The sequence below is a fragment of the Theobroma cacao genome, chromosome 6 (genome assembly GCF_000208745.1).
Source record: "Theobroma cacao cultivar B97-61/B2 chromosome 6, Criollo_cocoa_genome_V2, whole genome shotgun sequence".
NCBI lineage: Eukaryota > Viridiplantae > Streptophyta > Magnoliopsida > Malvales > Malvaceae > Theobroma > Theobroma cacao.
Genome location: NC_030855.1, coordinates 23,779,250 through 23,795,170, shown reverse-complemented (window position 1 = coordinate 23,795,170; position 15,921 = coordinate 23,779,250). Strand labels below are relative to the sequence as shown.

At 35.3% G+C, this 15,921-nt stretch overlaps 1 protein-coding gene across 1 annotated transcript; it reads left to right on the top strand.

The window, feature by feature from the left end:
* Positions 7,927-14,620, top strand: LOC18596842 (lipoxygenase 3, chloroplastic). Its single transcript, XM_018123203.1, has 9 exons — positions 7,927-8,417; positions 10,788-11,056; positions 11,253-11,490; positions 11,675-12,010; positions 12,117-12,205; positions 12,331-12,438; positions 12,838-13,139; positions 13,222-13,488; positions 13,599-14,620. The coding sequence occupies exons 1-9, from the start codon at positions 8,063-8,065 to the stop codon at positions 14,353-14,355; spliced, it is 2,721 nt and encodes a 906-aa protein (XP_017978692.1). The 5' UTR covers positions 7,927-8,062; the 3' UTR covers positions 14,356-14,620.

Below are 15,921 nucleotides of genomic sequence, written 5' to 3'. Positions count from 1 at the left end.
AACCAAAAAGAAAACTAGTAAATAATTATGAATGACTGTAAGTGAAGATTTACATTGGGTCAGGGACTGCTCAAGGTGCGCTGATGAAGAGGAGTAACTATTGTGACAATGAATTCCATTAACATAATCATATTTAAAACGAAAATGGGAGCTGTGGAGCACACTAAAGTGATTTTAGACAATCCCAAGTCCTTTTATATATATTAATTGTGGTAAAATGGTGGCAATTGGCAAAGAAAGCGTTTCCTCTTAGAGGTACTCTGTTTCATGGTAGGGGATATTCACTCAGAAAAACGAATTAAAATTCCCACTGCCATCTGCAACCAGTACTGACAAAGAATTCATAGAAAGATTAGACTTTAAATTGGAGCATAACAGGGAAAAGGAAAATCCATATGACTCTTTCAAAATCAATGGAGGCACTATGGATGATGGAGACAGGATGCTCTGTCATTGTCTCTATCCATATGTTTCGACGCAGTTTAGGATAATCTAAAACTCGTGCTGAACGTCAAGTTCCAAAGCATGTTCTTTTACGTTTGGTCCTTAACCCTCGCAAGAAAATGATGTATCATTACACCCCAAAAACATTATTTGATTAAGCTAGCAATACCCTGTTAACCATGTATGAACTCCGAGAATCTACATGATTTTCATTTAAGTGTAAGGATCTTTGATAGCAAGCTGGATGGTTAAGTTAAGGCATGACAGAAACAGATTGCTGCTAAGTTTCTCTCTTTTTCAGCCCCAGTATAAGCTCCGTAGACAGAAAATATGTGCTGAAGTTATGTGCTACGTCTCCAGGAGATGGAACTATTGTCAGGTCATCCTAAAATGTACTTAGAACACAAACTCTGAAACTTGAAAGCTAATTAGTAAAACGACAGTTCCCAACACATGAACTGTGAGCCAAATCAAGAAGTGCCAAGCTCATCGCCAACACAATTTGGGCAACCTCAACCCCAGGCGAAAAGGAGAACCGGCCGCCTTGAAAACTCTGCTGATGGTCAGTCAACCCATCATTACCTTACGCGATCTAGCAAGCTCCAATCAAACCAGCGATTGCCTTAAAAATCCTTCTGACCAATCTGATGAGGAATCAAAGTCGTAGTCGGATGCCTCACAATGTAGATTAGAGGATCTTATTGAAGTTGGCATGAAATCCAAAGTCACTAGAAAATTGCAGAAGCTGAGGAAGAAAGGCATTAAAAATCTCTCAAGATGAGTCTCTTCACCTACTCAAAACAGCCGCTTGTTGGTAAATCACAAACACCCAAGGTGAATTTCACCCCATCTAGGGAAGCCGAGCAAATATGGGAATTGGGCATGCAACTGGGTCTTTCAGCACAATGCTTGGAACGGATCATTCTTGAAAAATTGAAGCAGACAGAAAAGTCCAGACCCGCTATTACAGTCGTGTGTAAGGACTTCGATTTGATGTATATATTATAGCCAGCAGTTCTTTTTTGATCATGCTTTGCTGAACAAATCTCACTCTGCTATCAGGTTTCGGTCCTTTCTATATGCACAGTTACAGCTGACTGAATATGACTTTTAACTTTATTTTGTCTTTGTTCTTGAGCTCATGAATAACAGGCAGGGGTACGGAATTCTCTTCTCTTATTGGTTCCTTTGGGATATTTCTCTTTAGTTGATCACCACCTTCAAGCTATTCGAGCATCCATTTCTGAATTGTGATTTATGCGTTTACTCTGCTGGAATGTAAGGGCCTTGGGAAGCTACGTCAAAACCAGAATGGTTTAATCGGCTGATGGCTTGGAGTTTTGGGCCTTCTCCTAAATGCGGAATGGGCACTTAGTGCATCTAACGGCAGGTCAGGAGCACGTTTTAAGGGAAAGTAACTCATTCGTGAACTCATTGGTACGGTGTGGACAAAGAGACCATAGTTCTTGGCATGGTGGGACTCTTATGTGTGACTTGTAGCAGGTTGTATTGGCAGTTTTTAAATGTCTTATGTTCATTTGGATAATTAGGACGCAGAACCTGGCTGATTTTATTGTAAAGCTTGCAGGCATGGATGTGAGGTGTAAATACTTGTACTGACAGGCATGGATGTGAGGTGTAAATACTTGTACTGACAGTCATTTAGACGTTACTTTTGTAGGGACTATGAGGCTGGCAGATCCATCTTAAGTCTGCTCTCCTCACGCTGGTTCCATCAGCTTTTTCCCAACTTGGGATGATTAATAAAATTTTCTTTTCACTAAGCCAAAAAATAAAAAAGTAAAACAGTGATTTTATTCTTTTTCGATTCTTTGTATCAACCTGTACCTTTTTCACCTCCTCCATCTGCCTCATCAAAAGAACCTCTTTATGAAAGCTTATCCAAGCTTTATCCGCAGAACTGTTAGGGTCCTGATAATGTTTAGCATAACTTCGTCCAACTAGTACAGGTAACCATTTAGAGTATCTACAAAAGTTTGATCTAATTAAGTTAATGTTGCTTTCCTTGAGTATGTCTCAGATGTGAATGCAGAGTCCCCTGTAAAGGAATTGGTTCCTATGTATGTTCCGAGAGATGAAGCGTATGAGGAATTGAAGAAAGAAACAATCGCGGCAGGAAAGAGGAAGGGGCAGCTTAATAATTTGGCTCCATGGCGAAAAGATGTTTCAACTGATAATGCTGCTATCCAAACGTTCTCTGAAATCTAGGATCTTTATAAAGAGAGCCCTTCCCTTGAAATCAAGTCACATAAACGTTCTCCGAATGCTCCTCCTTTGCCGTTTCTTTTGACTTTCAAAAAAAAAGAAATCAAGTCACATAAGTGTCGTAACGTGCGGGTTCGAGAACCCGACCGCTAGACGTCGGCGAAAATTAAATCGGTTTAGGAGTCGTAACCAATCTTTTTTTTTTATCTAGGTGTGATTGGTTACCTATTAACCCGTTTCTAATCGACGAAGTCCTAAATTAATTTCAGGTCCGTCAAAAAAACGAGAACTGATCCACGTTTTTCAGAGATAAGTTCGGTAGTGCGGTTACGCACAGAGAAGGGTTAGCACCTCCGTAACGTCCGTTCTGCGAACGGTACCATTTAATCTTAAGTTATCCTATTATAACCTACTTTTGATTTAGTCCCCGCTTATTAACTAATTTTCTATTAAACTGATTGCCCGAGTCTTTTATTTGATTTTACGTATGCACATGATGCAAGCGTAAAATGATGTCATGACTTGTTTATTTTAAATAATAGGGTCGGTAATCTTTTATTGAAAAATCATTCGAAGACCATCCCAACGCTTTGGTGAAGTTTCGAAATTTTTCTCACATAGAGATATCCTCGGAAGAACTCGTCTCTACAAACTCTTCGGGAAAATCCCATCATTGGAATTCTCACACCATTTGTAAGATAAATGTGGCATGCTATGACAGGATAAAGTGATGATGTCTACATGCACGCGTTTATTGACTTAAGCGGTTCATAATTCATCCGATTATATGTTTAATAATTTATCACCTTATTTATATATTTATTTTGTCATTTTTTTCATGGATTATTTATTTATTTTATTATTTTTTTTATTTTTTTATTTTCTATTTAGATCCATATCTTTTAATTAACATTGTTGATTAACATTTAACTTGATTATATAACTTATCAAATAAACAATTAATTAATTTATTTTCTTTAACGATTAAATTAACTTTATTTAGTAATATTTATTTAAACTAATTAACTAATATAAGTTCAAATACAATATTATGTAAATCTATTATTTTTTAATATATATGTCATTTTTTAACAACGATTATTTGACTTAACGGGTATTGGAGTTTAGAGTTCGGATTTATCTCGACGCTTCGGTGAAAATTCGTTTCGAACTTTGCATCCAAAAAAAACATCCACCTGAAAGAGGCAACTCTTTACCCTTTTTTAAGCAGAATTCTATTATTGGATTAACTCAAATTAACTACTTGATTTATTTTAATACTTGTAATTTAATATTATATTGTACATTCTATATATTTATAAATACCTAGAACATTTTATTTTCTCTTGCCTTTACAACTAATTATATTTTATTCTCATTTTTTATTTCTTTTCATTTTTTAGACCCATTTCTATTATTTATTAATTATTTTATACATATTAAAAAAAACTAAATACTTTCTAATCTTCCATTTAATTAATTAATAAATTTTTTTGCCTTGTTCATTCTCCTATTTTTTTGTTATATGTTTATATATATATTTATACATGCATATCTATTAATTTACTACACCTACTATCTATTGTATTAAAGATTTTTATTTTTAGCTTTCATATGTTTTGTTTTTCATATGCATAAATTTCAAACAACACCAAAAATAATAAAACTATTATAACACTTAAACAAGAAATTAAATAACTACTTTCAATAACTCAAGCCCAAATCATTATTTAATGAATAAGTCCAATACCTATTGGGTTGTAACTAACCCACTGCTCCAAATGGGTTCAAGCTCCACTAGCCTTCAAAAGTCTCTTCCAATTAGGTCTGGGCCCAAAGGGCCTGTTGCACTTGTGTTTTTTGGTTTGGGCTTGAATAGTCCAAGAATGTCTTAGCCCAAAGAGGAAATCAAGCTTGCTACAATAGCCCACTTGATCTTTTTCAATGTGCACCGTTTTTGGCTTCCGAAATGCTTCAAAACGACGTCGTTTTGGTCTTTTATACTTAGGTATAAAAGCTTCTTTTCTTTTCTCTCTCTTCACTTTCCTCTCTCACTTTCTCTCTCTTGCCGCCACTCTCTCTATCTTCTCCTTAAGTTTTTTTTTTTCTTCCTTCTCTTCCTCTCTCACTTTCTTTCTCTTGCCGCCACTCTCTCTATCCTCTCCTTAAGCTTTTCCCTTTTTTTTTTCTTCCTCCTTCTTCCTCTCTCTCCCAGCCGTAACACCCCCACCGTCGGCGCCTCTCTTTCCTTCCCTACGCCGACCTCTCACCTCTCTCTCTCTTCGTCTTCTTCCTTTTTTTTGCTCTATCTTTTGTGTTGATTGTGGCATTTTTTTGGTTTTTTTGTGTGGCTAGGTAACTTGCTGCTGGTAGATTTAGGATTTTTTTGATCTGTGGGTTTTTTTTTTTTTTTTTGGAGATGGATCGGTTTTTTTTTTGAAATCTTTCTTGGCTTTTTTGGCTTCCAAATCCCTCTTTCTTTCTTGCAGGTGGTATGCTTAAAAGCTGGGTTGTCCAATGCCAGAACCCCATCATTCATGGTGGTTGGGGAAGGGATGGCTGGGCGTATCCTCTCTTTTTTTTTAATTATATATATATTATCTTATTTTATATTTTATTATTCATTAATTTTTTAGAGGTGTCTACAATAAGCAAGACGGATTTAAGGAGAAACCTCATTTTCTGGTAACGATTAATAAGATGATCAAAGAATCTACTAGAGACATTTTCAAGTTCGATCCACCAAATATCATCTCCAGTAAGCATCAATTTCTTGCTCTCTGTCATACTGAAAAAAGATTACTTCAAGCACATTGAGGAACTCGACTAATCCTTAAAAAAAAAAAAGCTGCTACAATGCCAAGGGATCCATCATGTTGTGTACGAGATGATGAATTGGGCCGTCTTAACACTTGCCGGAATGAACCCCTTAAGCATAGAAAGGCTAAAGGTGACCGTAATCAGTTCTTTTCAATTTTAAAAAAATCTAATTGTGCTTGTTAAAAAGGAAGAAAAAGGAAGAAATAAAGAGAATTGTAGCACTTCCTTTAATTCTCATATTCGGTAATTGGTACCCTAGTCACCTTCCAAATCAAGAAGAAAATATCTTCTTTAATTTAAATTGATAAAAATGTATGAAGCAAATTTTTTGTGTTTCTCATAATCTTGATGTTTTTTTTTTGACAAATTTAGATATTTAGTAATCATTGAAGGGTTTCAATTAGTTGATAAACCTATAACGAAATCAAAAGGAAAATCAAAGATAAATTAAATCATTAACCCTCTACAACCTGAACTTTTCTTTCAATCTTTTTATTTTCTTCAATCTGGATTAACTTTAAGAAAGAGAATTTTTAAAAATTTACGTAACACAGTTGATTTAGATTCTTTTAAACTCAAACAATGATCAAAGCAATAACAAAACAATGGGATTGTTCAATGAGTTTGATTTCCTTTGTGCTAGTATTGCTAATATTTCCTTTGTGCATACCTTGCACGAAGCTAATTCTATGACTGACCCATTATCCAAGTTCGGGGTTGACATGCTTTACGCTTGGTGGGAACATCTGTGATTTGGATGTCTGCCCTATGGTGAGATCTATGTTGGTGTACTGCTATTTTATGACCGGTCTGTATCTTGGGGCCGCGTCGCTGTTTGTGAAACGCTGCTGGTAATTTTATGTGCTTTAATTGTGGTGGTTCTCCTGTTGCGGTGTTTCTATGACGCTGACTGTTTCTGTGTGGTTGCTGCCTTATGTGTTGCGGTATCTTCTACAGGCCCAGTGTTTTATGGTGCTGTGGAATTGTATGGTGGGATGGTATTCTTTCATCTCAATATCTGCGGTATGGGAGCTTTCAGTACTGGTGTCTCTCTATCTCTATTTGCTGGGTGTGTCATGTGGGTGAAGTGTAAGATTAATGCGTATTGTTATGTTATTTTCAGGTGTTACATGATATTTTTACCCTTGTCGGATGTCTTTCATCGATTGATCAGGGTCTGCTTCGTTGTGGCAATGCCCTTGGTTGTGTAATGTCAATTTGTGTCCAATAAAATGACACCAATTGACTGAAGAAAAAAATAATAAACAAAAAAATGGAGTAGCGGCTTGTTTTGAGAGTTGGGTTCCTTTTAGACATTCTATTATTATGGGTCAATTTGCAAGTAGGTACACGAAGAAAGGTTACATTTACAACCTGTTATTATTTTATTTTATAGTATATATATATATATATATATATATATATATATATATATAATTATAAAAGGAAAACATTAATTACAGTAATTTTCTTAAAGAACATTAATTAAACTATTATGCACGACTGAAAATTGATCTCTTTTCATTCAATGAGCATAATTACGAACAAGCCACATTTATAAAAAAAAAAAGCCTTTGAAAAAAAATATTTGTCAAAGAAAGCAGTGAGGGTAAGGTATCCATTTTTTTTTTAAGATACTTGATCCTGATTCTATCCATTTAAATATAAAAGTATTCAAATTTTATTCAAACTTGGATAAAGTCGTAAAACATAATTCAAAACTGAACTGTAATAATACAATAATATCTTTTAATTACCCAAATCTATTAAATACTCTATTAAATAACTCAAACAATAATTTAAAAAATTAAAAGTTATATAAAAATTAATTTTATATTTATTAGTTTACAAAAAAAAGTCAAATAAGACAACAAAAGTTGTGTTGAAGAAAAGGAGAATAAAGATCTGAATCTTACAAATTATAAATTTTTGAAATATTATATATAATATTAATATATATGTATAATTGGGTCAAGTTTAGGGTATTCTAAAAGTGATGTTCGAAACCTACCCAAACTCGAATTGAGTATTAAAAACCTTATCCAAATCTACTTTATAACTAAATATAGGATACTCGGATCCAATATTATCAGGTCGGATAGTCACGGATACTCATATATATAATAACAAGTTATTTACATTTCAATCTGTTACTGTAAGTAAAAAGCATCAAAATTGAATGTGATATAAGTATGAAATCCATCCGAAAGACAAAGCAGTAGAGATGTAATATGGTAGCATTGGTTACCCAAAATTTAGTTTGATTATAAAATAATTCAGAATTTTCAATCAATTTAACGGTCAAGTTTAAAATTTTTGATATAAATGAATATTTAATTTAACTATATATATATATATTGTCTATTTTAAAAAGTTAGATTATGGTAGGGAAAAGTAACTAGGATAAATATTTTGTGTGTGATCAATATTACAGAAAAAAGGAAAACGCAGTTCGTCCCACCGAGTTTATTAATGGATCACCTTTGCAACATATAAAACGGGAGGCAAACTAAACTTGAATCAGCGAGCATCATCTTCTCACGTTAATTTTGGAAATTATATTTAAGAAGTCATGGCAGGTACCAGGGACATCTATGGTTCACTCACAATAGACAAACTCCCTACAAAATCTTTTCCCTGTAGCCATTTCCGCCGCCACCAGCAGAACTACGTTTCTTCTCCTCACTCTTTGCCTTACTCGCGCAAGAGCACGTTAGTGCAAGCAAGGAAGGTGGTTGCAGCTCCCATGGCAGCAGCTCTTATCAAGGCCGAAACTCCAGTGCAATTGAAGGTGAAAGCTCTGGTAACTGTCAAGCATGACACCGTGGAAAATGTCAAGGATATGATGTTTCGTTGGTTAGCCTCCGGCGGTCATACTGCTCAGAGAGGTGTTATTCTACAGCTTGTCAGCACTGAAGTTGACCCAAGTAAGCACCGTTTTCTTTCTCAATTAATGGTTTGCTTGCCGACAAACTGAAAGAAAATTTTAAGGGAATACTTTAAGCACAAAGCAAACATTGTCACCTTCCTGTTTCTGTCGTTAACATAGGGCCATTACCTTCTTTTAGTTTTTTCTCTTATTCTTCGTTTGTCTTTCCGCTGGGAAATTTGGAGTAGTACTTCCGGATGTGCAGTAGTTGGCACGACGGTGCGGAGACGGTTTGGCTCTCCGCAGCTACAAGGAAAGGCTCACCGCTAGGTCTTACAAAAGGGTTGGCCGATAACCAATGGTCAAGTTTACTAGTAATTAATTTCACTGAGTCGCCAACCTGACGTGAATGATTTTGAATTGACAACGCATTTCCAGGCTTTCACACCCCATAAAGAAGAAAAGGAAAAAAAAACAGCAGGACCTTCTTCTTCTTGTGTACAACTTGCAACAATTTTAAATGTCCCTTCTGACAAATATATAAGATTCAAATACGAAAGAGTGTAGATGTTAATGCAATTGAAGTTTGAAACAACCGCCTGTCGGCCCTGCCCCACTCCCCAAAGTCAGACCCCACCAGGTTAAATGTTTTTCCATAGTTTACCAGCTACCAGGACTGTATTCTGAACTCAGAATAAATATTGTCATTGGTAGAAGATACAAAAAAGAAGGAAAATAGGGTACTAGTAGGAAAAAGGAATGAAACTGTTACCTTTATTATTGGGGGAAAGAACTATGAACAAAGGAAAAGACAGAGGTTTTGATTTTTTTGGTGCGTGTTGTGTTTTTGGAGATGTCGAGATATGGCTGTATAATGCAGCCTTTTTTACAGGTAAGGAAAATAAGGATGAACAAAATTCGCTACGAACTAAAGTTCATCTATTTCATTACTAATTGCTAAAGGCATTTAATTACAACAAGTTAATATGTGGATAGCAGTTTACAACTCTTGGTTACATGCATAAAACAAATGTTAAAATGCATTAAAAACTAAATATGCATAACAACACGTAAATACTTTAGCTGAGAGGAGTAATAGTTCGTGACTTAAGTTGAGCTTGCACACGTATTAAACTGCTGCTGTAGGTAGCATGCAAGTATTAGCTTCAACACTTCTCTTTAATACTTGCATGCGATGCATCAACTCATTTCTCAGAAGATGGAACTTTGATTTTGGTCATAACCCTGAACAAATATTTTTCTGCTGCATTAGCCTTCTCTTCTGTCTGAGTTGGCTTTTCTTGTGTCTCAAGTTTGCTCTTGTAAACCTTCTCTACGTGTCCAAACTCATTGCATGCCCTTTTTTGTTCAAAGGTTTTCCGGAAAGCACCCTTGTCTTTGAACTTGATTGTCAAAACATTTTCTGTGTTGCTGTCCATGCATATTGCTTTCCTATGCTCTATAGCTTGGAGTGCAGTCACGACTTAAGTGTCAATTTGGAGAGATCTTTTGTCTCTTTCAATGAAGAGATTTTAGCTTCCAATTTCTCAAGTATGGACACATTAGACAGATTTTCTCCTGCATTCCTTCACATCTTCGTTGTCCTTCATCTTCAGGACTTCAAACTCCTTTAATGGATTCAAGACATGCATTTTATTTATTTCCTGCTTCAACCACACTCCAGAGGTTGTAGGCCCTTATCTAGGCTCTCATTTTTTCAGACCAAATAGAGTAGTTGACTCCATTAAAGATTGGTGTCGTTTGATGAGAAAAGGTACTACTATTTGTCATACTCAAAGGACAGGTTGTTGTTTGGAGGGTTTTGTGGTGATATTCAGAGTTTTGGTCTCTTAAGAATTCAAATTGGATTCTAATACCATGTTGTGTTTTAAGAGAAGTCGAGATATGGCTATATGATGCAGCCTCTATTACAGGCAAGAAAAACAAGGATGAACAAAGTGTGCTTAACAAATAATTAAAGTTCATCCATTTAATTACTGGTTGTTGCTAAAGGCATTTAATTACAATAAGTTAATATGTGGATAATAGCCTACAACACTTGTTACATGCATAAGACGTGTTAAAATGCATTAAGAACTAACCATGCATAACAACACGTAAATACATTAGCTGAGAAGAGTAATGGCTGGTAAGGACTTAAGTTAAGCTTGCACATGTGTTAAACTGCCACTAAAGGCGGCACGCAAGTATTAGCTTTAACCGTGCATGCAATTGTCTAATATCGGATGAACAATCTGCTTTGACAGATGAAATAATTCAATCTAATGATTAAGCAGCAAGATTTCTTTTATTTCCATATCTCTTTACACTTTTCTTTTGAGGTTAATGTCAACACTAGTTCAACTATGTGCTAGCTAATTTTGCCTTTGACTGTCTCTCTAACTTTGATTAATTTTAACTTTTGAAGAGTTGGGGAAGCCAAAGCTGAGCAAGGAAACTATGTTCCAGTGGCCCAGAAATCTGAAAGTGAATGCTGATAAAGTCACCCACAAAGTTCAATTTCTGGTAGATGCAAAATTTGGGGTCCCTGGAGCCATTATCGTGACTAACAAATATCACAAGGAGTTCTATCTGGAAAGCATTGCCATCGAAGGACTTGTCCATTTTGATTGCAACTCCTGGGTTCAACCAGATAGGGACGTCCAGGCAGAGAAAAGGATCTTCTTTTCTAACAAGGTTCAAATTTAATTTATAACAAAAAGCTTACGTTCCATGTTAAATACTTGTTAAAATTTCCTTAGGTGGCGAATTTTTTGGCTGACCTTTGCTTCGCTTTGTAAAATATTTCTTGGCTAAATTTCTCTTCCATTTTAGAAACAAAAGCATATATATATATATATTTAATTTTGCAATGTTGTTGTGGATACGGCAGGCATATTTACCTAATGACACGCCGGTGGGACTAAAAGAGCTCAGAGACAAGGATCTAAGGCAATTAAGGGGTAATGGAGAGGGTATTAGGACTCTGTCAGATAGAATTTATGATTACGATATTTATAATGACTTAGGATGTCCTGATAAAGGAGCTAAATATGTAAGGCCAATCCTAGGAGGCCGAACTCAGCCCTATCCAAAACGCTGCCGAACTGGACGTCCTCCAGCTAATTCAGGTAAATATATGTTCTTCTCCCAAGCCTATATCTGTTCGTCTTTTCTTTTTCTTTGATATGAGAGAAAGGGATTCGAATCTTGCTGAACCAAATGTTCAGGTGTAGCCTAATTTTGTTTTTTATTTCGTTATTTCAATGCTTTGAGCTTAACTAAAGATGTTGGTTTTCTCACATATTGCCACAGATGTGAATGCGGAGTCCACTGTAACTAGATACATGCCACAGTATGTACCAAGAGACGAAGCGTTTGAGGATTTGAAAATAGCAGCAGTCACTGAAGGAAAGTGGAAGTTGATGCTTCGCAGTCTACTTCCTTCAGTGAAAGAGGCGGCCTCAATTAATAGTGATGTTATCAGGACTTTCTCTGACATTAATGATCTCTATAAAGAGAGTGCACCCTTTGAACTCAAATCAAAGAATCAATTTCGGGAGACGGTTCATTTGCCAAGAATGCTTAATAAGATAATCAATGAATCTGTACAAGATATTTTCAAGTTTGACCCTCCAAAGATCGTTTCCGGTAAGCACCAATTTCTTGCTCTTTAATTAATGTATTGGAATTGGGGCAGTCCAATGCTTCTGAATGAAATTCTTCAAAATGAAACATGATCCTGCTCCAATTTCAGGGAATAATCCATCATGTTCTTTACGAGATGATGAATTGGGACGTCTAACACTTGCTGGCATGAACCCCTTAAGCATAGAAAGGCTCAAGGTGAGAAGAATCGATTCTTAATTTGCTACTATTAATTGGTTAGTACTAAAAGAACAATTCAATGACAAGACAGAAAAAAAAAAGGAAATTTTGAAAATTTTGTGCTGAAAATGTGTTTCCCTTAGGTCTTTCCACCAGTAAGCAAACTGGATCCCTCCATCCATGGTCCTCAAGATTCAGCATTAAGAGAAGAACACATCGTATGCCACCTTAATGGGATGTCTGTGCAACAGGTATGGAAAGAGATTCAAGGAAAATAGAAAACCAATCAACTTGCTTGATTGAATTTCCAGAACCATTTTGTGAGCTATAGCCATGCTCATTTGCTAATTGACAGATACAAGATCAATCTACATTTCATACATAAATTTTGATGCCTGTTGTTTCTCTTTCCCTGCCTGTAATATTTTGATTCTTTTGTCTCGATATTATCGTGTGGTTCATTTGGTGGTAGTAGTTGTTTTGCAGATTCTTTTTGAATGCTAGTGTTCGTTTCTAGTCCTGACTCTGTACTTTGGTTTTCTTTTTCTAATAAATCCATATTTTGGAGAAGGAAAGAAGAAAAAGCAATAAAATTCTTCTACATTATTGTTCATGGATCCTATGTTTTTATATCTGAACTTCTTTTACAGGCACTAGAAGAGAGTAAATTGTTTATATTGGACTACCATGATGTTTACCTTCCATTTCTCAACCGCATAAATGCTCATCAGAACAGAAAAGCCTATGCAACTCGGACGATTTTCCTCTTGACGCATTTGGGATCTTTAAAGCCAATTGCTATTGAGCTCAGCCTCCCAGAGAAGAACCAGAATGTACCAGCAAAGCGTGTTCTTACTCCTCCAGTTGACGCCACCACCCGCTGGTTGTGGCAACTAGGCAAAGCCCATGTCTGCTCAAACGATGCGGGTGCTCATCAACTGATTCATCATTGGTATTTTTGCAAGCCTACTTTAGCACCAATAGTTGTTATAATACTATCCATTAATTTTCAACTACAACTGAACGATTTGCAGGTTGAGGACTCATGCATGCCTGGAACCATTAATCATAGCAGCACACCGGCAATTAAGTGTAATGCATCCTATTTACAAACTTCTTCATCCCCACACGCGATACACAATGGATGTAAATGCACAGGGTCGCCAGCTTCTCCTCAGTGCTGGAGGAATAATTGAGTCCCACCTTTCTACTGCAGAGTGTTCAATGGAGATTACTGCTTCCGTATATCAGAATTGGTGGCGCTTTGACATGGAAAGCCTTCCTGCAGACCTCATTAGAAGGTAAATACACTAAGCTCTCCTTTCATAAGGGATTAATGAAAAAGTTAAAGTAGTCTCTATAATAATTTCCGAAAATACAACTCTTAAGTCTAAATCTTATTTCTGTTCAGAGGAATGGCAGTACCAGACCCAACCCAGCCACACGGACTTAAGCTACTTATCGAAGACTACCCATATGCAAATGATGGGTTGCTCATATGGTCTGCCATTGAGGAACTTGTTGGAACCTATGTCAATTACTACTACCCAGAGGCAAGTAGTATTCAATCCGATTCAGAACTCAACAACTGGTATCACGAATTCATCAATGTAGGCCACGCTGATATTTGCCATGTTAGCTGGTGGCCCAAACTCTCAACTCCAAATGATCTTGTCTCCATCCTCACCACCATTATCTGGGTTGCATCAGCCTACCATGCAGCAGTGAACTTTGGGATGTATCACTATGGTGGATACTTCCCAGTTCGCCCACCATTTATGCGGCGACTATTGCCAAATGAGCATGATCCGGACCATGCATCTTTCTTTGCAGATCCAGAGGGGTATTTCTTGGCATCATTGCCATGTTTATCTCAAATGTTGCACTACATATCTGTGCTTCATATACTTTCCACACATTCAGCTGATGAAGAGTATCTGGGAGATAGAAAAGACCTTTCAACTTGGGCAGGGGATCCTGAAATACTCGGGGCCTTCTACAAATTTTCAATGGAGATGAGGAGGATAGAGAAAGAGATAGAAAAAAGAAATGCTGATCCAAAGCTTAGAAATAGATGTGGGGCTGGCGTTTCACCATATGAGCTACTCTTGCCATCCTCAGGACCTGGAGCTACTTGTAGAGGAGTGCCTACCAGTGCATCAATTTGAAGATTATTGATCAACTCAGAAAAAATTACAATTTTTCCTGATTGTTTCAGGTTGTTGATAGCAGTTGAGAAATTCAATTTTATCAGAACCAAGAATCGACCACAGCCTAGGAAGCTATAAAATTAAGCAGTAATCCCGGAAACAAAATACAGTCAAGCTTAAGTATTTCATATATATTTATTATGGCATTAAATTATCATGATTTCTTTTGTAATTTATCCATCCCATATTCTTTTTTCAATTGTGGACTTAGGTTTCATTATTATTTCTCATAAAGTTGGTGTAATTAAAATTTCTCCTTCTCACTTCTTCCTTTGTTTTTTTCTCATTCATTTCTTGGACATTAATTAAATTAAGATTGTGGAAGGGATTTTGCCTTTTGTCTGTGTTTGGTAATTGGCCTTGCCGCCTTCTTTTATGTATCAACAAGCCAAGCCACAGAGGAAAATCTTAACCGAGGCTTCAAAGTTTAGAGATTGTTAATTGGAATATGATGAATAAAATGATCAAATAAGAAATTAATTAAAGCACTATTTGATATATATTTGAAATTTTTCATTTTAATTTAATTTTTGCAATATGTTTACATAGGCTAATTGCTAAAACCAGGCTTTAATCTTTATATCAAGAAAAAAAAAAAACCTTTTTAATTTGTACCAAATCAGAATTTCAATTAGTCTATTTATAAAATTTGACAAAAAAGTTTGTTCACATTTATCCAAGTTCTTTCTCTATTTTTGGGGTATAAAATAAAATTAAATCCACGTTTTTTTTTTGGAAAAAAAAAAACAACCACGTTTATTGAACCGATAAATATCATAAAAGTTATATGCTTGTCATGAAATTCTGATCACAGGCAAAAAAAATGTTTGTTTTTTCTTCTTTCACACGGAAGTCGGAACAGTTGAACTTTCCTCGTGATAGCCTAGGCTTTAAAACAAACAAGGATGTGGTCAATTTGACAGCCGTGTTTCGATAAAAATGTTGTCTGTTTTTTTGTGTATTGCACAGAAAATGAGTGCCTCACAATTTTTACGTATAATAGTTTTGAAAAATAAATTACGTAACCCGAATTTTAAAAAAAAAATGTTTTTTATTATAAAAACGATTTTACAATTATTGGAATTTGATAATGGAGTTGTTTAAATTTACTTATTAAACAGACTATACATATATTAATTTATATTTTGCTGTGGGTTAATAAATATTTGTCGATATTATGTAACTAATGTGATTGCTTATGGGGTTAGAATGTTAAAAATATTTTTATTAATATTTTTTTGGTATATTTTTCATAACTCTTTGGTAGATTCAATTGCATTATACAAATTTTTAATTATAGTATTATGAATAAGATATAATAACATATATTAAAAGTTATATTGACAATGTAATTATAAAAAAACAGTTCTAAAATTCACATCAATTTTAGGTTAAAAAAATGTGACTTTAAGCATTTTAAATTTGAGCTTCATATACGACACGTAATTTTGATCGTTTTAAATTTGATTTTGTATACCATGTATTACTCCAAATAATTCCTTTTTTTATTTTTTTCTTTTTTTT